We start from the raw sequence: 24,362 nt of genomic DNA, 5'->3' as shown, positions 1-24,362 counted from the left end.
AAAGTCTCCAACCATCTTCTCTATTGAAGTTCGGATGTTTTTGAATTTCAATAGCCTCGCGTATCATTCTAGGAATGAATCTGTGTTCTCTAGCGAGGATCTGTGGTTTATCAAATCGGATTAAAATGGTTAGGTTTATCCAGAGCATGTTCACAGACTGCAGACTTAGAAGAACGCCTATTTTTGACATCTCCTATATGTTCCTTGACCCTGGTACCGATGCTTCTCTTTGTTTGGCCTATGTAAGATAAAGTTGAGCGACAACCTGCATTTCTACCATATGTGAAGGGAGTTACAGACAGGATTGGCAACATCTTGAAGCGAGCTTCAATTAAAACCGTGTACAAGCCTCATAAGAAAGTGAGCCAAGTTCTTGAGACCTATCAAGAGTAATATTCCCTTACAAACTGCAGGAGTATATAAACTCGAATGTGAGTGTGGTTTATCTACATAGGCCCAAACAAAGAGAAGCATCGGTACCAGGGTCAAGGAACATATAGGAGATGTCAAAAATAGGCGTTCTTCTAAGTCTGCAGTCTGTGAACATGCTCTGGATAAACCTAACCATTTTATCCGATTTGATAAACCACAGATCCTCGCTAGAGAACACAGATTCATTCCTAGAATGATACGCGAGGCTATTGAAATTCAAAAATATCCGAACTTCAATAGAGAAGATGGTTGGAGACTTTCTAACACCTGGGATCCACTTATTAAAAATTTAAAATCCCAAATCCAACAGACTGCAAGACCTAAAGATACAGTTAGTGCCTTCTGCGTGCAACCGGAACGTTACTCAAGATATCAATTGAGAAATCGTTGGCGGTAGTTGTTAATAATATTTCCTTTGTTCTTCAAATAGACGAATGTCATCTTAGTCTACCCGTGACCACGAACACTGCAAAGTGCTCGAAACGTCGGGATGTTTAAAAATAATTAATATACGCGATTCATCCGTTATAATTAGTTTTATTTAAATGTGTAATAATCGCGAAAATTTAAGACAACATTATGTGAACCAGTACGGACTGGAAACATCAAATCAAATTCGCCGGTTGGAGTACCTAAAAGTCAAACATGCCCGATACGTAACGTCCATGAACTTCCTGAAAAGATGCCGTGACAATAATCTTATTCCGGTTTGTGTAAGGATCGCACCTAAGAAGGACATAAAGCATGGTGATAAAATACTCAATCAGGCAAGTAAGAAATTATTGTTGCAACTCATCCGAGAACATCGATTTGACGCGCGACGGTTAACGGATCAAATTGACAACCTCAGTAAAGAACTCGAGTCACGATTATCTAAAACAGATTGGCAAAAATGCTGCGATTTTACTAATAAACGAGCCGCTACAAAATATAATAACTTAAAATTAAAACAAATAAAAAAGTTCGAAAAACTCAGCGGAGTAAAATCAAATTATAAAAATTTCAATAATGGCAACACCGGGGAAATTCAAAAACCTGCGCGTACGTCACTTGTCAATCTGTCAAAACAAAGTTTAGATGAATCGACTATTGCGGTGTTAAACAAAGGCCTAAATTTTGCACCGGCTCCATCCAAAATACCGTTTGAAGACATTATTTGCAATGTGGAGGAGTGTCTTTTCAAAAATAACATCACAAAGGAAGACTCGGAAGCTATTCGACAGGACATTTCGAGTGTTTTACGTCGAAGCCGGCCACCGAAAAGAAACCTTACTCGTGATGAATCTATTGCACTGAAGAACTTACGCAACAATAAAGACATTACAGTCCTCCGAGCAGATAAGGGAAACGCGACCGTTGTGATGGATACGTGTGATTATAACCAGAAAATTTCCGCGATTTTATCGGATGTAAAAACCTATAAAAAAGTAAATAAAGACCCCACTAATAACATTCTTAAAAAGACATCCGCATTAATATCAAAACACCAAGAGAAACTAAATCTGGATAAAAAAATCACTCGTGCCTACATGTGCAAAGCCTCCAAAACTGTATGGGTTACCTAAGATACATAAAACTGGTGCTCCGCTGCGTCCTATTGTAAGCCAAATCGATACACCAACATATAGATTGGCTCAACACATAGCAAGGACATTATCACCCCTCCGAGGACACACTGCGGCGTATGTCAAGGATTCTTACCAGTTTGTTGGTGAAATCAAAGACCTTAAATTAACCAACAACGAGACAATGGTTAGTTTTGATGTCCAGTCATTGTTTACCTGCTTACCCATACAAGACTGCATCGAAATTGTCAAGAGGAAGCTACAGACACACAACATGCCTATTGAATATGCAGAGCTGTTACATCACTGCCTCACATCTGGTTATTTATTGTGGAATGATGAATTCTATGTACAAGTTGACGGGGTAGCCATGGGTTCTCCAGTATCCCCCGTGGTCGCCGATTTGTTCATGGAAGACCTGGAGGAGAGGGCTCTTCGCTCCGGACCTATAACACCTAGGTTTTACAAACGGTACGTAGATGACACTTTCACAATATTACCTAGTGATCTGACATCTGCATTTTTAGTACATCTTAATTCTATAAACAAAAACATTCAATTTACTATGGAATTAGAGGCAAATAATTCTTTAGCTTTCCTTGACATCCTTATTATCAAGAATCCTGACAATACATTAAGTCACACAGTTTATAGGAAACCCACACACACCAACAAATACCTCAATGGTGACTCGCACCACCACCCTAGCCAGTTAGCTACCGTTGGCAAATCTTTGTTTCAGAGAGCCCACCATCTCTGCGATGCTGAACACCTAGAGGACGAGCTACGTCAGGTCAAGCTTGCACTCCACCAGAACAAGCTGCCCGTGCCTCGCCAGCATCGCAGAAGCCGTATCAAGCCACCCACAGTTGAGCGACAACCTGCATTTCTACCATATGTGAAGGGAGTTACAGACAGGATTGGCAACATCTTGAAGCGAGCTTCAATTAAAACCGTGTACAAGCCTCATAAGAAAGTGAGCCAGTTCTTGAGACCTATCAAGAGTAATATTCCCTTACAAACTGCAGGAGTATATAAACTCGAATGTGAGTGTGGTTTATCTTACATAGGCCAAACAAAGAGAAGCATCGGTACCAGGGTCAAGGAACATATAGGAGATGTCAAAAATAGGCGTTCTTCTAAGTCTGCAGTCTGTGAACATGCTCTGGATAAACCTAACCATTTTATCCGATTTGATAAACCACAGATCCTCGCTAGAGAACACAGATTCATTCCTAGAATGATACGCGAGGCTATTGAAATTCAAAAACATCCGAACTTCAATAGAGAAGATGGTTGGAGACTTTCTAACACCTGGGATCCACTTATTAAAAATTTAAAATCCCAAATCCAACAGACTGCAAGACCTAAAGATACAGTTAGTGCCTTCTGCGTGCAACCGGAACGTTACTCAAGATATCAATTGAGAAATCGTTGGCGGTAGTTGTTAATAATATTTCCTTTGTTCTTCAAATAGACGAATGTCATCTTAGTCTACCCGTGACCACGAACACTGCAAAGTGCTCGAAACGTCGGGATGTTTAAAAATAATTAATATACGCGATTCATCCGTTATAATTAGTTTTATTTAAAAAAAAGGGTACCATTGAAAACCAGCATGAATTGCTGAATGGTATACCTATTTGGGACACGTCACGTATATTGTAGTTGTTCTTTTTCTTTAGTTATTTCTTTTGTATCGTTACTTTTTTATCGTTTATTTTATTTCTTTTTTTGTGTAAATGATAATTTATTAGTACTTTTTTTTTATTATTATTATTATTTTTACTTTTTATTTTGTACCAATTGTCATCTTGTCCCAAATAAAAGTGTTCTTTCTTTCTTCTTTCTTTCTTTCTTTCACTTTACACTAACTGCCTGCAACTTCGCTGTATTGGGGCCCATCTAAGTGGGAGGACCGCAAGCTATGGATCCAATAAATAATTCATCAGCTCCAAAGCCGACTAGTGCGGGAGTACCCACTTCGTCAACACTTAAGGCGACTACTCCTACAATTAAGAATAATATGCTTCAAGGACATACGCAGTTGTCATGCTGTTTATATGTGTGGAACATCTAAAGGGATCTCAGGTGCCATACGAGCATAGCTTCATCTAATTGAAAAATCAACAAGTGATCCACGTGGATATCATGGGAAATGAGACACATTAAGATAAACAACACGTCAGGAAACAGCCGAGCAAATGGCCAAGTGGAAAGAATTATTACTACCCTCAAAAACGAGTTAATAAAAATCAAGAACTATGAGACCGAACAGTGCATATCTAGTATATGGAGTTGCGCCACTCACTTATTACACAAAGAAAACATTGCATAACATATGAACTTCTTAAACTTGATCGACATCAATAACGTTGGAAAAATAATCCAAATAATAGTGTTTATAGATTGGAATATACAAAATGGAGGAATAAGACTAATAAGGCTATTAATGCAGCACAAAATAATTATAAGAAACAATTAATAACTAATGCATAGTCAGATACTCGTAAAATATGGGAGTATGTAAACGTGTGGTTAGGAAAAGATAAATCTTCAATTGATGAAGTAATACTAAAATATATGGGTAAGGACGCAACTACTAAGCAATTAAGTGAAAAATTTTGTATTTCTTTTGCAGATGAAATTGATATTATTAAGCATCAGTGTAATATTTCTTTCTTAAATCGAGACTCCTACGTTAAAAATTTCCTTCAGTCTATAAGATTTATTCCAGTAAAAGCTATTGAAATAAATAAAATTATTTCTAAATGAAGTATAAATAAGTCTCCAGGTATAGATAATATTCACATAAGTGACCTTAAAATAATAAAAGAATCCATTGCTCCAGTAATAGCACACTTGATAAATATATCGATCAAAACAAGTAAATACCCAGATATGTTAAAAACATCCATTATTCGACCAATATATAAAAGTGGAGAACACGATAACACAAAAAACTATAGACCCATCGCCATACTATCTTCAATTAACAAAATATTTGAAAAAGTAATTGTTCATCAATTAACAAACTTCTTCACTAAAACTAATGTTATTACAGAAAGTCAATTCGGATTCCAAAAAGGGAAAAGCACGCAAAAACTATTAAATAAATTTACAAATGAAATTAATAATCAATAAATAATAAAAAACACGTAGGGATAATATTCATTAACTTCAAAAGAGCGTTTGACACTCTAGATCATCAAACTCTTTTAAACTCACTGGATGAATGTGGAATTCGAGGGCCCTTACTAAATTGGTTCAGAGATTATTTACATAATAGATCATTCTCTGTAAAAATACAAGACGAAATGAGTAACAGACAAATACAAAAATATGGTGTAGCTCAAGGATCTGTCACTGGACCTATCTGTTACATTGTTCATGTAAATAGTATGACATCTATGATAAAATATTGTCAAAAATATATGTTTGCCGATGATACGTGTATTATGTATGCGCACCACGACATTAAAGAGATACAAAATAAGTTACAGAATGATTTTGATAATATAATAAAGTGGGCACATGATAATGGTATCATCTTAAATATAAATAAAACTAAGTTGCTGTATATACGTTCAAGCCATAAAACTAATTACATAGGCGACTTGAAAATCATAGGCCACTCGTACGACTGTTTTCATAAAATGGCTAATATTTGTAAATGTAACAGTATAGAAATAGTCGATAGATATAAATATTTGGGATTATTAATAGACAACAGGTTTACTTGGAAAATTCATATAGACACACTCTGCTCTAAATAAAGGGTAATAATAGCCAATTTTAAAAACTTAAGTTACAAAGTAACAAGATCGATTCTATATATGTTATACTACGCCCTAGTTGACTCTTTAATATCGTATGGCGTTAGTTCTTACTCTCTAACGTACAAAACACATTACAATAAAATAAAAAACATTTACAGATACGTTTCCTTAAACTATTAGTCATATAGACACACTCTGCTCTAAATTAAGGGTAATATTAGCCAATTTTAAAAACTTAAGTTACAAAGTACCAAGATCGATTCTATATATGTTATACTACGCCCTAGTTGATTCTTTAATATCGTATGGCGTTATTTCTTACTCTCTAACGTACAAAACACATTACAATAAAATAAAAAACATTTACAGATACGTTTCCTTAAACTATTAGTCGATAACCGAATTAAAACAAGTTTCAGATACAACTATGAGGAATTATTTCGAGAATGCAATATACTTCCAGTGGACAAAAAATGCTTATTATCAATTTTTATAGACGAATATCATAGTAAAGATAAAAATCCATATCAAAAAATTCAACATAAAAATGTTACCAGATCGCAAAAGAAAGGACAATTCAAAATACCCAAAATAACAAATATTTACGGGAAAAGAACTAAAGAATGGCTTATGCCAAAATTACTTAATTTGTTATCAAGTACTGAAATAAATTATAAAACTATGAGTAAGAAAATAGTTAAAAAAAGTCCTTAAATCGTGTCTAATCGTCTCCTGAGCCCTTGGCAGTCTGGTTTTCGAGCTGGTCACAGCACGGTTACAGCGCTTCTAAAGGTTACGGAGGACATTCGATACGCTATGGAGAATCGTCAACTTACTGTAGTTGTATTGCTTGATTTTAGCAATGCATTTAACTCGGTAGATCATGATGTTCTTTTATGCGTTTTACGATCTTTAAACGTGTCATCCTCTGCGTGTATCTGGTTTGAATCATATCTTCGAGGACGCTCGCAGTGCATTCAGTTGGGTGAATTAAGCTCAAATTGGAGCGCGATTAATTCGGGCGTTCCTCAAGGCAGTGTGCTATCCCCTCTTTTATTTTCTGTCTTCATTAATACTATATCAGCGGTAATTTCTTCTAAGTTTCACCTTTATGCAGATGATCTACAATTGTATCGCCACTTTAGTGTTGTGGATGTTACTACGGCTATTACTGGTATAAACGAAGACCTCAAACGGATTCACAATTGGGCTAACAGTTTTGGCCTTGTCGTGAATCCCGCAAAATCGCAGGCATTAATTGTTGGAAGTCGGTATATGCATAAATGTCTCTCTTTAAATAGCATTCCTCCTTTGGCATATAACGGCATACCAATTAATTATACCGAGCATGCCAAAAATTTGGGTCTTCTTTTCAGTAGTGACCTGTCCTGGTCCAAGCATATCAATGAGGTAAGTAAAAAGATTAATTTCTCCTTTCACTCCCTTAAACCTCTTCAATATTTCCTTCCTACAAAAACAAAAACTCTTCTTGTTCAATCTCTTTTGCTTCCTCTGATAGATTATGCTGATTCCTGTTTTCTCGACGCTACTGAAGAACTGCTTGATAAACTTGAGAGGCTACAAAATTTATGCATCCGCTTCATTTTTGGTCTACGCAAATTTGATCATGTCTCTAGATTTCTAGCTGAACTTAAGTGGCTTCCTATACGTCTTCGCAGGGATACTCACGTTCTATGTCTCCTTTATAATATACTTTTTAATCCCTTATATCCCAATTACCTTCGAGAACGTTTCAAGTTCTTGCATCCTCCTGGTTCTCCTTGCCGTCCTAATGTCCAGCTCCTACTACAAATCCCTTCTCATAATTCTAATTTTTACACCTCCGCTTTCACAGTGCATGCAGCGCGTTTGTGGAACGCTCTCCGTGCACGATTCGCACTTCTAATTCAATTCACATTTTTAAAAAGAAGTTAAAAGAGCATTTCTTGTCAGTCTCCTAATTTTGGCATATTAAGTAGTGTATATGTATTTATATGTATGTATATTATAAGCATTTATATATGTAAACTTTAATGTATTATATATATATATATATATATATATATATATATATATATATATATTTCTCATTTTTAGTTTAGTATTTGTTTTAGTTTTATTTTGTAATTGTAAACTCTTGCCTGTCTACCTTTCACTGTTCTGTCTATTTTCACTCTTCTGGGTATGCTGGAAGAAATCTCTTATAGGGATAAGCATACCTTTTAAATTTTGCTTTCCTGTGATTTATATATTTGTATCTGTACTGTATCTGGCAAATTTTAATAAACTGTTAAATAAATAAATAAATAAATTAAATCGCATTTTATGAACTTTAATATAAGGCTTCCTACCTAGATTTCACGAGTTATTAGTTACTATATATTGTCATTATATTATTTTTACGTACGAAAACAATAGTTAAATATTATTGATAAAATATATTAAGAAAAATAAAAATGTTCGGCGGTCACTCCGGTGAAACGCACATGTTATTCAAAGTGCAAAATAAATGAGTCACTACGCTCGAACATAAGATATGTATACTAGACGTACTCTTTTAAACACTACCCACATTAAGAAAATCATGTTATCTTTGTTTATAATATATTTGATCTTTTTTTTACTGTATTTTCTATAGGTATATCTTATATTATAACAGTTTATTCTTTGTTTATATTCATAAATTTTTACTTTAATGTTATTGTTTTAAGAATAGTATTAACTACTGCAAATTGCACTTAATTAAGAGAGCTTGTGTCTGCCGATAAACTGTTTTACAGTTTGGCAGAATTTTAGTTAATATATAGCAGTAAGTATCTTTTGTATGCGAAAAAATTTCAAATAAAAAAAACCAAACAAAGGACATTGCAGCACTAATAACATAACTACAACAACTCTTGTTCGGAATATAACAGTCATCGTTTCTATTCTCAGAAAACTAAAATTAATTATAACCACTATTACTTGATATGACTAATTACCATAAGTGTGTCTTTCGAGATTTACAGGTTTCATAAAAATTACGACAGCGGAGAAGGTGGTCGGCAGAGGGCGCTCGTGATCGGCTTCGTCGTGCGCCGCAGCCGGGCGACCAAGAAATGCGACTGGTGCAGAGCGCGCACCATCCCGCAGAATGGCCGTGCCAGCGGAAGATGCCATCCACATCACGAGCTGGTCAGTCGGTCCGAGTGGTCAACAACGACGAGCACTAATCATCGCATTAAAACTGTAAGGCAAAATTTACTTATCTACCCTCTTAAAATCTAAAAAGAAAAAATAAAAAAAAGCAATAACGAAAAAAAATAATAAAAAAAAATTATGAATATTAATTACCATCGAGATTCCTCATGCAACCATAACTGAAGAAAGGAAAAAGAAGAAAGAAACATTTATTGACATACACACATATAAAGAAAAAAAGTATATACAAAAAATGACACAAAATGACACAAGATCTATGTTTGTTTTTGTAAATTTAGCAGATGGGTCTTGAATTTTGTTTTAAAATTATTAATGTTTTGCAGGCTACGGATAGGCGGTGGCAAGTTGTTTCAGATTTTGCTCGCGGAGTACCGGAAACTGCCTCGAAAACTAGCGGAGCTGTGCTTATGCTGTTTGAGCATGTATGTGGTCGCCCTGGTACCATACGAGGTATTTTCGTCTCTCGCCCATCGCAGTTTTTTGTAAAGGTACAAGGGTTCCTTATTTTTTGCCAAATAAAAGTGTTGCTAAATGTAATTTTCTACGGCTTTCCATCTTTAAACAACCAGAATTATTCAAAAATGGCGTGAGGTGAGTGCGAGGGGCTATGTGAAAACAATAATAATAATAATAATAATAAACAACTTTATTGCACACAGAAAATAAACAAAATACAAGAAAAAAGCTTAAAATCAAAATCACTACGAAAGTATGCAAAGGGCGGCCTTATCACTAAGTAGTGATCTCTTCCAGGCAACCCTACTGAAAGAGACTTACAAGAGAAAACATAGTGGGCTAGTGCATTAACAAATTAAAAGTAAATATACATACATACAAAATACAATAGGCAATACAACAACAGATAGGTGCGAGCATACTTAGCTGCTAGTAGTGAAAGGGTTAGAGGAGGTTTAATTTATTAACTGGTAATGCAATTTAACACGGGTTTTGAATAAATGAAGTGTTGGAGACTGACGGACTTGAGTTGGTAGTGCATTCCACAATCTAACCGCCTTTGCCGTGAACGAATTCATGTAGGAATGGGAGTTACAAAAAGGTATGCTTAATTTATTATCACTCTGAGAGCGAAGATTAAGGTGAAGAGTAGGGTTACCAATGAAGGAAAAACGTTCTTTCAAATAGGACGGGGAGCAAGGATGAAATAGTGTGAATAAAGGAGCGAAAGGACGCGTAAGTTGCGGCGATGCTTTACTCGGAGCCATCCCAGTTCAGATCGATACTGGGATACATGATCGTATTTTTTGAGTCTAAAAATAAAACGGATGCATAGGTTCTGTAGTCGTTCAAGTTTTTGAATCAGGTCCTCCGTTAAATCAGGATAACAGGTGTCCGCGTACTCCAAAATTGGAAGGAGAAGAGTATTGGCAAGAGTTTTGGTTTTAATAGGTAAGAAGTTTTTCCATCTTTTTAATAAGTGTATCGTTGAAAAAATTTTGCGACTTATTTCAGCTACGTGAGGTCGCCACGAAAGAGATCTATCCATAATGACGCCTAGATTTTTAACAGCGTCGCTGTAAGGTAATACCGAGTCGTTGAAAACAACATCCGGTAGGCCAACAGAGTCAATTTTGGATAGCTGTTTAGTGGTACCTACAATACAAAGCTGCGATTTATTTGCATTGACATACAAACCAAATGACTTACTCCAATTGGTAATAATGTTTAGGTTGGTATTTAATTTACCTACCGCTTCAGAAATGTTCTCAACTGGGGTACTCAAATAAATTTGTAAGTCGTCAGCATAAAAATGAAAAGAAAGAGTGAGGAGTTCAGTAAGACTATTGATAAAAATGGAAAACAGGGGTGGAGATAGCACACTACCCTGAGGCACTCCAGCACTGAGACGACAGTACGAAGAAAATCGTTCTCCGCTATGGATACGTTGTTGTCGCCCATACAAATAGGATTGAAACCAGTCTAAAGCGTCCGTAGATACGTTTATAGATTTTAGAACCGCTAGGAGAATGTCATGGTCAACGGTATTGAACGCATTACTAAAATCTAATAATGCTAAGATGGTGACATGTTTCTGGTCCATTCCAAAACGGATATCATCAAGAACCTTCGTGAGTGCCGTCACAGTGCTGTGTCCAACTCGAAAGCCAGACTGGAATGAATTCAAGATGTGATTTTGTGATAGAAATAGGGAAAGTTAAGAATGGACAATACGTTCAAGAATTTTAGACAAGAAGGGAAGGATAGAAATAGGGCGATAGTGTGAGAGTGAAGTAGGAATAGAGATCTTAGGGATAGGAATAATATGAGCGGTGTGTCAAACATTGGGGAAAGTTTTAGATGAAAGAGAAAAGTTAAAAATATGACAGAGTACAAGCACAATTTCGTCTAAAACCATTGCTACCATTTTACGGCTTATACCATCACTGCCAACTGCATCAGACGAAATGGAAGACATTTGTTTTTTACCGTCACTGGCAGTAACAGAAGCAAAATAGAACGGAGGGAAATTGGTCTTAAGCGTGCATTAAGGGAAGAGATAGTATTAGATTTATTAGGATTACCGGAGGGAAATTTGGAGAAATTATCATTTAGAGTGTTTAAATCTAAATGGTGAGGAATACTTGTCTTTGATCTGCCAACTCCCAGCGAATTTAAGAAAGTCCACACTTTAGATGCATCCTTATTTTCAACTGACGAGTGAATGTATCTCCTTTGAGCATCTCCGCACATCTTGTTACATTGATTACGAAGTCGCTTGTATCTACTGAGATTATGCTCGGTTGGTGTGGACTTATATATAAATTTAGTTTTATTTCGCTTTGTCGTGACCACTTTAATCTCCTCAGTTAGCCAGGGTGCAGGAAGATGTTTCAGTCTAATTGGTCTAAGAGGAGCGTGTAGATCAAAAAGCTCAATTAGAAGGAAGTTAAAAATGCAAAGCTTCTCATCAATCGTTTGAGCATCAAAAACTGCGCTCCAGTCGATTGAGTTTAAATCCTCCATAAAATTGTCATTGTTGAACTTTTTGAAACTACGTCGCATTACCATTTTTGGCTTAACCTTTGGAGGGTGGATTTTAAATGACATGTAAACAATGTCCATTCCCACGGCCAACTTCCGGCTGAAGCCTTTTCCTATCACGATCTTATTTTCCTTTCATACAAAGACCGACCTCCGAAAGTTAAGCCCACGGTTGTTGTGCGACGAAGCTTCAAAAATTTTAACAATAATAATTTCATGCACGACCTCAGTAATATAAATTGGGATAGTGTTTTTGCTGCTACCACGGTAGATTCTAAGCTTTGCATCTTTAATTCTTTACTCATTGAGCTTTTTGATATTCATGCGCCATTGAGACCTATTAAACTTAAGCATCTACCAGCTCCATGGCTGACGCATGATATCAAAGCTCTTATGTCTAAACGAAATTCAGCGAAAGGTAAGTACAAATCTAGTCCAACAGAGCAAAATTTACTTAGATATAAGCGGTTACGTAATAAATGTAGTAAAGTGTGTAGAGATGCACAACGTAGCTACATACATAATTCGTTAGAGGGTAAAGATTCTGGCAAGGCTTGGAGATTTCTAGAATCTATGGGAATAAAATAGTAAAGTTAAATGTTGATATTAATAACCTTAATAAATATTTCACGTCAGTCACTACGGATAATACAAACATAATCAGCACAGTTAACTCTCTAAGGCATCGGCCTATATTCAATAGAAATCCGTTCTGTTTCCGTAATATATCTACTGACGACATCAGAAAGAACATCGCAGCTATCAAGTCGGATGCTATTGGCGGTGATTGTGTAAGTCGTAAGATAATATTATTATCGTTAGACATCATCCTACCCATCCTTGACCACATATTCAATTATTCCCTGTCTTCTAGTACTTTTCCTGATGATTGGCGAATAGCTCATGTCCTTCCACTTCCCAAAACACCTAACCTGACAACTTATTCGCACTTTCGTCCCATTTCTATTCTTCCATTTCTTTCTAAAGTTCTTGAACGTATTGTGCACCATCAACTCTCCGATTTTCTAAACAAAAATAAGATATTAAGTCCATTTCAATCTGGTTTTAGACCTGGGCACAGTACAACAACAGCACTTATTAAAGTATGCGATGACATTAGATATAGCATGGATCTAAAGCAAGTAACTTTCTTAGTTCTTCTTGATTTCTCTAATGCATTTAATACTGTAGACTTTGAAATCTTACTTGCTATTCTTGAACGGTTTAATATTTCATCTAATGCCATCAACTGGTTTAAATCTTACTTACATAATCGCCGACAGTGTGTCCGATATGATGGTAAACTTTCCACTACTTGCCACATTAAAGCTGGACTCCCGCAGGGAGGAGTACTATCCCCTCTACTTTTCGCAATTTTCATTAACACTGTAACCGATTTACTTACGATACCTTATCATCTTTATGCAGACGATCTCCAAGTTTATTTATCATCTCCTATTGAAGATGTTGTCAATGCTATTGAACAGATTAATCACAATCTTCAAACTATAAACTCATGGATTAAGTCTAATGGTTCACATAGTGTTGTCTTAAATTTTCGCGATTATTACACATTTAAATAAAACTAGTTAAACCGGATTTGAATCGCGTATATTAATTATTTTTGGCATCCCGACGTTTCGAGCACTTTACAGCGTTCGTGGTCACGGGTAGACTAAGGTGGCATTTGTCTATTTGAGGAACAAAGAAATATTATTTACAACTACCGCCAACGATTTCTCAATTGGTATCTTGAGTAACGTTCCGGTTGCACGCAGAAGGCACTGACTGTATCTTTAGGTCTTGCAGTCTGTTGGATTTGGGATTTTAAATTTTTAATAAGTGGATCCCAGGTGTTAGAAAGTCTCCAACCATCTTCTCTATTGAAGTTCGGATGTTTTTGAATTTCAATAGCCTCGCGTATCATTCTAGGAATGAATCTGTGTTCTTTAGCAAGGATCTGTGGTTTATCAAATCGAATAAAATGGTTGGGTTTATCCAGAGCATGTTCACAGACTGCAGACTTTGAAGAACGCCTATTTTTGACATCTCCTATATGTTCCTTGACCCTGGTACCGATACTCCTCTTTGTTTGGCCTATGTAAGATAAATTTATCGGATGTAAAGACTTATAAAAAATTAACCAAAGACCCTACAAACAATATACTTAAAAAGACATCCGCGTTAATATCAAAACATCAAGAGAAATCAAATCTGGACAAAAAATCACTCGTGCCTACATGTGCAAAGCCGCCAAAACTGTATGGGTTACCTAAGATCCATAAAACTGGTGCTCCGCTGCGTCCTATTGTAAGCCAAATCGATACACCAACATATAGATTGGCTCAACACATAGCAAGGACATTATCACCCCTCCGAGGACACACTGCGGCGTATGTCAAGGATTCTTACCAGTTTGTTGGTGAAATCAAAGACCTTAAATTAACTAACAACGAGACAATGGTTAGTTTTGATGTCCAGTCATTGTTTACGTGCTTACCCATACAAGACTGCATCGAAATTGTCAAGAGGAAGCTACAGACACACAACATGCCTATTGAATATGCAGAGCTGTTACATCACTGCCTCACATCCGGTTATTTGTTGTGGAATGATGAATTCTATGTACAAGTTGACGGGGTAGCCATGGGTTCTCCAGTATCCTCCGTGGTCGCCGATTTATTCATGGAAGACCTGGAGGAGAGGGCTCTTCGCTCCGGACCAATAACACCTAGGTTTTATAAACGGTACGTAGATGACACTTTCACAATATTACCTAGTGATCTAACATCTGCATTTTTAGTACATCTTAATTTTATAAATAGAAACATTCAATTTACTATGGAATTAGAGGCAAATAATTCTTTAGCTTTCCTTGACATCCTTATTATCAAGAATCCTGACAATACATTAAGTCACACAGTTTATAGGAAACCCACACACACAAACAAATACCTCAATGGTGACTCGCACCACCACCCTAGTCAGTTAGCTACCGTTGGCAAATCTTTGTTTCAGAGAGCCCACCATCTCTGCGATGCTGAACACCTAGAGGACGAGCTACGTCAGGTCAAGCTTGCACTCCACCAGAACAAGCTGCCCGTGCCTCGCCAGCATCGCAGAAGCCGTATCAAGCCACCCACAGTTGAGCGACAACCTGCATTTCTACCATATACAGACAGGATTGGCAACATCTTGAAGCGAACTTCGATTAAAACTGTTTACAAGCCTCATAAGAAAGTGAGCCAGTTCTTGAGACCTATCAAGAGTAACATTCCTTTACAAACTGCGGGAGTATATAAACTCGAATGTGAGTGTGGTTTATCTTACATAGGCCAAACAAAGAGGAGTATCGGTACCAGGGTCAAGGAACATATAGGAGATGTCAAAAATAGGCGTTCTTCAAAGTCTGCAGTCTGTGAACATGCTCTGGATAAACCCAACCATTTTATTCGATTTGATAAACCACAGATCCTCGCTAAAGAACACAGATTCATTCCTAGAATGATACGTGAGGCTATTGAAATTCAAAAACATCCGAACTTCAATAGAGAAGATGGTTGGAGACTTTCTAACACCTGGGATCCACTTATTAAAAAATTAAAATCCCAAATCCAACAGACTGCAAGACCTAAAGATACAGTCAGTGCCTTCTGCGTGCAACCGGAACGTTACTCAAGATACCAATTGAGAAATCGTTGGCGGTAGTTGTAAATAATATTTCTTTGTTCCTCAAATAGACAAATGCCACCTTAGTCTACCCGTGACCACGAACGCTGTAAAGTGCTCGAAACGTCGGGATGCCAAAAATAATTAATATACGCGATTCAAATCCGGTATAACTAGTTTTATTTAAAAAAGTCTAATGGTTTACATCTAAATTTTTCTAAATCACAACTCATTATTTGTGGTAACAAGCATCAACTATCTTTATTAAATAATCTACAGCTGCCTTCAATAACTACTGATGGGATTTGCATAAATTATACTGATAAGGTTAAAAATCTTGGTGTCATTTTAGATAGCTCACTTACCTGGGCACCGCAGGTGTCAAACGTTAGCCGAAAGATTTTTGCTACAATAGGTACCATTAAGCGTTGGAAAAACCTATTACCTATAAAAAAAAAATCACTTTAGTCAACTCACTATTACTTCCTATCCTCGATTATGCTGATGCTTGTTACATAAATCCCACACAAGAACTGTTGGATAAGTTGGAGCGGTTACAAAATCTATGCATTAGGTACGTATTTGGGTTGAAGAAATTTGACCATATTTCTCAATACCGCGCTAAACTTCAGTGGTTAACTGTTCGGCATCGTAGAAATTTCCATGCTCTTTGCACTCTCTTTACCATCCTTTTCCATTCCCACACTCCTCACTATTTTAAAGAACGCTTTGCTTTCTTTACAAATGACTCTCCTCCGCATCCTAATCTTCGGTCCAGAAGTGACAATAAATTAAAATTACCATTAAGTCACTCTAAGTGTTACAACGAATCTTTTACAGTTAAAACTGCTAAACTGTGAAATGATTTGCCGTATACCATTCGGCATTCAGAAACAATTAATATATTCAAAAATCGATTAAAACGCTATTATTTGGCTTTGCAAAACGAACATGTAGACGACAATATACTCGTATCTGTTTAATTTATGTTTATTATTAATATATAGGATATATATGTGCATGTATGTATGTGTGTATTTATAGATTATGTATATTAGGTGTACTTTATTGTATATTATATTTATATAGATGTATGCGTTTGTGTATATTGGATGTATATATTTATTATTGTAGTGGAAATTTACTTATTTTTATTATTTTGACATAAACTTTCTATGCACTTAACGTATTACTAATATAATAGCTTTTTACTCCTGAGGTTGGCTGTAAGAGATCACTAATAGTGATAAGACCGCCTTTGCATACTAATGTTTTCTCTTGTAAATTTCTTTTACTTATTGTCAACTTTACGTGTGTGCAATAAAGAAGTTTATCTATCTATCTATCTAAATTTAGCCGGCCCCAGTTCGAGACTTCGTTTAACGAAGACTCGATTTCAGACACAAGTTTGTTCCGGTTTTCTTCGACGTTTTCCCGAGAAATATTAGCGCGGCGGGTGTATAAGGTGTCAACAGTATTGTCGTCTGCATAGCAATGAATGTTCCCGATTTGCAACAAGTCATTGATATGCAGAAGAAACAAAGTAGGTGATAAAACGCAGCCTTGTGGAACACCAGCATTGACGAACAATAAGTCGGAGCATGCACCGTCGACAACGACCTTGATGCTCCGATCTGCCAAAAAGCTAGTAATCCAATTGCATAATTTCCCGGGAAGCCCATAGGAAGGAAGCTTCGAAAGAAGCGCTTTGTGCCACACGCGATCGAAGGCCTTCGCTATGTCCAAGCTGGCTGCTAATGCCTCACCCTTGCTCTCAACTGCTTCAGCCCATCTATGTGTAAGGTAAACTAGAAGATCACCGGCCGACCGACCCCGACGGAAACCGTACGGGCGGTCGCTAATCAGCTGGTTCTCCTCTAGATACCGCAGGAGCTGGCAGTTTATAAGGGACTCCATTATCTTGGAGAGCAAGGAAGTGATGGCTATAGGCCTATAATTGGACGGATCTGAGCGGTTGCCTTTTTTAGGGATCGGATGCACCAAAGTAGTCTTCCAGGAGTTCGGGACGACGCCTAATGCGTAGGATTGCCGGAAAAGACGCGTTAAGACCGGTGCCAACTCGGGAGCACATGTCCGTAGCACGATTGGAGGGATGCCATCGGGTCCACTCGACTTGTGAATGTCCAAGGAAAGAAGTGCTTTCCGAACTGCACTTTGCCGAAATTTAACCTCCGGCATCGTCGTATCACACCGCGGGATTGATGGTGGTGACTTTCCTTGGTCATCCAGAGTCGAGTTCGATGCGAAGAGAGACCCTAAAATATCGGCCTTCTCCTTCGCGGTATGGGCCAATGACTCACCGTCCCTGTGCAAAGATGGAAAAGAAGGCTGACAGAAATTCCCTAGGACAGCCTTAGCGAGAGACCAGACCGCACATGTTCCTGATGGGAAGCGCACCAGTCTCTCGCCAATTCTGCCAATGTACTTCGACTTCGCCTCAGCTATCGCGTTTTTGAAGGACCTAGAGGCAGAGTTATATTCCTTTCTGAATGTGCTGGTGTTTGCATCACGAGACGCCGATGCGTTAGCTCAGTCTTGGTAGCGTTCCCATTTTCGGCGTGAAGCCGTCTTACAGAAGCGACCAAACCAGGGCTGGGACTTGCCACCAATGGGTACCGCAGAATATGGAATGAAAAGTTCCATACCCTGAAGCACCACATCGGCAGAGAGTCAGCAACAACGCTCGGATCATCCATCGAGAAACAAACCCGCCCCCATGGGTAAGATGCAAAGAAGGACCGCATCCCATCCCAATCTGCTGACTTGTAGTGCCACACGCGACGACAGCCCGCGAAACGAGGTCGTGAGTACCGTGTAACTGGCACTGTACTCCGGACGAGACAATGGTCCGACGAGCCTAGAGGGGGATCGACGACAATCTTATAGCCGTCCGGATGCGTAGTCAGCAGAAGGTCCAACAGGGAAGGTGTATGACCCTCCACGTCCGGTATTTGCGTTGGCGAGGTGACCAGTTGTGTCAAATCATAAGCCAAAGCGAAGTCGAGAACAGATCTACCCGCATGATCAGTGGTGCGTGATCCAAGCCACTCAGTATGATGGGCATTGAAGTCGCCCAGAATAATGATCTCTGCGGATGGAGTCTGCTGCAGCACGGAATCTGTAGCCAATTGGACGTGCTCAACCAGTCGGTCGGTTTCGGCATTACCGCTATGGGACCTATAAAGGCACGCGTAGATTCGTGGATGGTCGTCGCAGTCTACGCGCAGCCAGATAATTGATAGGTCCTGCCCTTCAAGGCTGCCGAGGCGTCGAGAGCAGATATCATCTCTGACGTAAACGCACACCCCAGCTCGTGGCACAAAAGTATGCTCCAATTTGTACCCGGGGTAAGAGAGAAAAGACGTATCGACAGGAGAAGATATCGATCGGAGAATATATAGATCTGTGGTTTATCAAATCGAATAAAATGGTTAGGTTTATCTAGAGCATGCTAACAGACTGCAGACTTTGAAGAACACCTATTTTTGACATCTCCTATATGTTCCTTGACCTTGGTACCGATACTCCTCTTTGTTTGGCCTATGTAAGATAAACCACACTCACATTCGAGTTTATATACTCCCGCAGTTTGTAAAGGAATATTACTCTTTATAGGTCTCAAGAACTGGCTCACTTTCTTATGAGCCTTGTAAACGGTTTTAATCGAAGCTCGCTTCAAGATGTTGCCAATCCTGTCTGTAACTCCCTTCACATATGGTAGAAATGCAGGTTGTCGCTCAACTGTGGGTGGCTTGATACGGCTTCTGCGATGCTGGCGAGGCACGGGCAGCTTGTTCTGGTGGAGTGCAAGCTTGACCTGATGCAGCTCGTCCTCTAGGTGTTCAGCATCGCAGAGATGGTGGGCTCTCTGAAACAAAGATTTGCCAACGGTAGCTAACTGACTAGGGTGTTGGTGCGAGTCACCATTGAGGTATTTGTTGGTGTGTGTGGGTTTCCTATAAACTGTGTGACTTAATGTATTGTCAGGATTCTTGATAATAAGGATGTCAAGGAAAGCTAAAGAATTATTTGCCTCTAATTCCATAGTAAATTGAATGTTATTAAAGTTATTAATTTCGGGATATTTACCATGTTTTTTATTTTTGTTCGGTGGAGCTCGATATTTCGACATTGTCTACGAATGTCTTGTTCACGAGACTGAAGTGTGCGGGTAGATGCTGATAATGTTAGAGGTGTCCGTATCGAACTACCTCCTTTCTTGTACGTTTGCTACGTAAACACCGGTCACCACTACTATTGTCACTTTCACCCCTACCATTGTCACTAGTCGAATTTATTTTATGTACACTCGACACTCGATCCCGTGTTTTGCAGACGAAACTCACCGTATCAATTCGCGAATTTTTTATTTTATTTTTATTTTGCGGGGGTTTGCATAATTTTATTATTGGATTCCATACTCTCGACAGTTGAAACCCATCCTCTCTATTGAAATTACTAAATTTAGTTATTTCAATGGCTTCTCGTACCAGTCGGGGTATGTAGTGGCGTTCTGTCGAGAGTATCTGAGTATTCTGTCGAGAGTATCTGAGTATTATGAAACTCGATCCAATGGTTCGACCCGGCTTCCAGGAGATGTTTCGCGATGGCTGATTTCTTGGTATCGTTGTTTTTTACCGCCTTGATGTGTTCGTTAATGCGACAAGATACCGTACGCTTCGTCTGTCCAACATAGGATTTACCACAACTACAGTCGATTTTATAAACTCCGGGTTTTTCCAGGGGAAAGCTATCTTTAGGCGAACGCAACATTTGCCCTATCTTCTTGAAAGGAGTGAAGATAGTCTTCACCGCATATCTACTCAGGGTTCTAGCTATCTTATCTGTCACTCCTTTAACATATGGCATAAACGCTGGTTGTCTTTCAACCCTGTACTGTCGCAGTAGCTTATTATTCCGTGCAGCTGTGTTTCTCGTTTTATATCCATTCCGCTGTAGGACCTCTTTAACGTGTGCTAGCTCAGATTGTATATGGTCTTTATCACAAAGGTCGTATGCGCGATTGGTCAATGATGTTACTACAGCGTTTAAGTGTCGAGGATGGTGGTGTGAAGTAGCATGGAGATATCGGTCGGTATGCGTTGCTTTCCTGTAGACAGTATGGCTCAACGACCCATCCGTACGTACTCCAATTTTAACATCAAGGAATGCTATTGATCTATTCTTCTCCATTTCACAGGTGAATTTAATTTTGCTGTGGATGCTATTTAAATGATTTAAGCAATTCATTACACTATCGTTGTCTCCCTTTATGATAGCAAATACATCATCTACATACCTCTTCCACAGTTTAATTGTAGTTACAGCCTTCGCCGTTGACATGGCTATCTCCTCGAAATGTTCCATCCAGATGTTTGCGACTAGAGGAGCGACTGGACTACCCATTGCCACACCATCTATCTGCAAGTAGTACTCGCCTTGGTAAATAAAGTAACTCGTCTCTAGACAATGATGTAGCAATTTCATATATTCAGTCGGTATGTTATTTTGCTGTAATTTCACCTTTATGACATCCATACACTCAACGATAGGCACATTCGTGAACAATGACTCGACGTCAAAACTAACCATCAAGTCATCAGGCTCAACCGTAGTCGAACGCAAGATGTCAACAAATTGTCTGGAGTCCTTGACATGAGATTTTGTCTGGCCTGCTAACGGTTGTAGTACTTTACATACATGTTTTGCCAATTCATAGGTGGGCGAGCCAATCTGACTTACTATCGGCCTCAGCGGGAAACTATGCAAACCCCCGCAAAATAAAAATAAAATAAAAAATTCGCGAATTGATACGGTGAGTTTCGTCTGCAAAACACGGGATCGAGTGTCGAGTGTACATAAAATAAATTCGACTAGTGACAATGGTAGGGGTGAAAGTGACAATAGTAGTGGTGACCGGTGTTTACGTAGCAAACGTACAAGAAAGGAGGTAGTTCGATACGGACACCTCTAACATTATCAGCATCTACCCGCACACTTCAGTCTCGTGAACAAGACATTCGTAGACAATGTCGAAATATCGAGCTCCACCGAACAAAAATAAAAAACATGGTAAATATCCCGAAATTAATAACTTTAATAATAAAAATAACCATGTTAGTTTAAAATTGAATGTTTTTATTTATAGAATTAAGATGTACTAAAAATGCAGATGTCAGATCACTAGGTGATATTGTGAAAGTGTCATCTACGTACCGTTTATAAAACCTAGGTGTTATTGGTCCGGAGCGAAGAGCCCTCTCCTCCAGGTCTTCCATGAATAAATCGGCGACCACGGGGGATACTGGAGAACCCATGGCTACCCCGTCAACTTGTACATAGAATTCATCATTCCACAATAAATAACCAGATGTGAGGCAGTGATGTAACAACTCTGCATATTCAATAGGCATGTTGTGTGTCTGTAGTTTCCTCTTGACAATTTCGATGCAGTCTTGTATGGGTAAGCACGTAAACAATGACTGGACATCAAAACTAACCATTGTCTCGTTGTTAGTTAATTTAAGATCTTTGATTTCACCAACAAACGGGTAAGAATCCTTGACATACGCCGCAGTGCACATGTGCAAAGCCACCAAAACTGTATGGGTTACCTAAGATCCATAAAACTGGTGCTCCGCTGCGTCTTATTGTAAGCCAAATCGATACACCAACATATATTGGGTTGACAACTAAGTGATTGCCGATTTTGTGGATAGGTGGACTTTAGGCTTTTTTTGTTTTGTGAAAGTGGTCAAAGCACCTAACCTATATTTTTTCTAATTGTTTAGACTTTTCACTTTAATTTAGTAAAAAAATATATATCGATTAGTGCCTTAGTTTTGTTTTTATCCCAATAAAAAAATAGAAGAACAGGGCGTGCACTTCAAACATTTTATTGTATTACTTCTGATAAGGCAAGAACGCCTCGCAAGCACAAAAGAAGTTATATGCCGTATACGGAAATGGAGCCTTGAAAGAAAGGCAGAACATACTTAATTACAAAATTTTATTAGCTTAAAACATTCAGACTAGGTAGATATAAAATAAGATAGCTAGGTTTAGGTCTAGGCTCAGGCGTTACTAGAATACCGAGGGTACGCTCCTTGTAATTGTGAGGTAGACGCAGCTTTGATATCGGTGGCTTTGACTCGACGCGTGTCCTGCCGGCCGGCCGCTGGCAAGGTCGCGCAAGGTCGCGCAAAGACGGGAACCGAAGCCAACACGATGATTTAATCTCCAGGGGTAGTTCCTGAAATGCCGGAAACCAACACGTGATACGGCATTTATTACATAAATCTAAAGCGCAATAAGCCAACAATAATAGCTTGGCAGAAGTAAAAAGGCATCTAAGAATAATAATAATTAACTGAAAAGGCTACGCAATTATTTTAAAATATTAAAATTATTTGTTGGTCATGGTTGGGGCAAATTTAAATTTAATCAGACACGGTTACATAAACCATTGCTATTAATAAAAAAATATAAGAAGGTAGGTATTTCGATACAATATAACAAAGAAATTACAACTATTAATTTTATTACTTACTAGACTACACTAACAATGTTTTTAACATAATATAAAAAAGAGAAATTACAACAAATACCTATTTATTCTAATTCAAAGGACTACCATTAAAACGGTATAAGCATCTAAAATCTTAATAATACTTAATTATAATCAACAAGCCGAAGCATTAGTTAGGCCACACTAAATTAACTAGAACACTTATAATTAAATTTTAAAATGCACAACTTACCCAGTATGGGAACACAATAACACTTACTAATGTAAATTCCCGAAAAGGGAATGATAACATTTTAATTTCTTAACAACAAGACTATAATACTATATTTAACTAGGACTGGAACACGGTCCTTAGCGACAAGATACGCGTAAGAACGTAGGTAGGTATACTGATAGTAATGTAGCGACAAGTGCCCGCTTGCGAGCCCAACGCGTCTTTTTAAACCCGAGAATTGTAAAGGATATGTATACATCTATAACTATACCCGTGATTTATCTAATACGATAGTCAGTGAGGACAGTTTGTTTGTATATAAATTGTATTATTTTTTTATATATATATTTTATGTAGATAAAATATATATATGTCGGAAATGAAGTCAATACCACAACTATTGGAACGCCAGCTCTACAGGAGCTCGACAGAGTCTACGTCGTGGCAGTCCTCCGTGCTCCTGCGGAAAATTATGATAATCCGATATATATATATACATATATATAATATTTGGGAGAGGGCGCTGCAGGCAGAGTCAATAGTAAACGCTCCACATAAAATAAATTCTTAAAATTACAAAAGTGCTAATAAGTCATTATTGTGGTGTTAAAAATACTTATATATACGATATTCATTCGTGACAACGTTATCCAAACGGAATAGCCAGGAAAAGTGCAATAAAAGACGTTTGAATATACGAAGTGACGAAGACTTAACAAAATTAATTTGAAACGGATAATAAAATCTCTATAGATACATGAGGCCTTCCTAATAATATAGAAACAAACATTTAAACCAAGTGTGAGTAAAGTGAGCGGAGTGAAGCAAAAATAATTAATAAATGATTATTATTGAAATCATTAAAAATAGTGATAATAAAAGTGAAGGTATTTTTTTTTTTTTTTTTTTAATATATGGCTTTTATTTGTGCCAAGAGAGCACAGATTATTTCG

General features: G+C 37.9%; 3 protein-coding genes and 1 pseudogene across 3 annotated transcripts; 3 read left to right on the top strand and 1 right to left on the bottom strand.

The window, feature by feature from the left end:
* The first annotated feature begins 261 nt into the window (after positions 1-261).
* Positions 262-829, top strand: LOC124542391 (annotated as a pseudogene).
* Positions 830-1,931: 1,102 nt separating this feature from the next.
* Positions 1,932-3,441, top strand: LOC124542766. The gene has a single exon (XM_047120659.1). The coding sequence runs from the start codon at positions 2,182-2,184 to the stop codon at positions 3,439-3,441; it is 1,260 nt and encodes a 419-aa protein (XP_046976615.1). The 5' UTR covers positions 1,932-2,181.
* Positions 3,442-13,700: 10,259 nt separating this feature from the next.
* Positions 13,701-22,251, bottom strand: LOC124542622. The gene is made up of 3 exons (XM_047120549.1): positions 21,802-22,251; positions 19,147-19,724; positions 13,701-14,013 (listed from the first exon to the last, which is right to left on the bottom strand). Exons 1-3 carry the CDS (start codon positions 22,249-22,251, stop codon positions 13,701-13,703), a joined length of 1,341 nt encoding a protein of 446 aa, XP_046976505.1.
* On the top strand, positions 14,195-15,685 carry LOC124542657. The gene has a single exon (XM_047120585.1). The coding sequence runs from the start codon at positions 14,438-14,440 to the stop codon at positions 15,683-15,685; it is 1,248 nt and encodes a 415-aa protein (XP_046976541.1). The 5' UTR covers positions 14,195-14,437.
* Positions 22,252-24,362: the final 2,111 nt, after the last annotated feature.

Source organism: Vanessa cardui, chromosome W (genome assembly GCF_905220365.1).
Source record: "Vanessa cardui chromosome W, ilVanCard2.1, whole genome shotgun sequence".
NCBI classification, from domain to species: Eukaryota; Metazoa; Arthropoda; class Insecta; order Lepidoptera; family Nymphalidae; genus Vanessa; species Vanessa cardui.
Note: the sequence above shows the minus strand (reverse complement) of the source record. Positions and strands in the feature narration are given on the sequence as shown.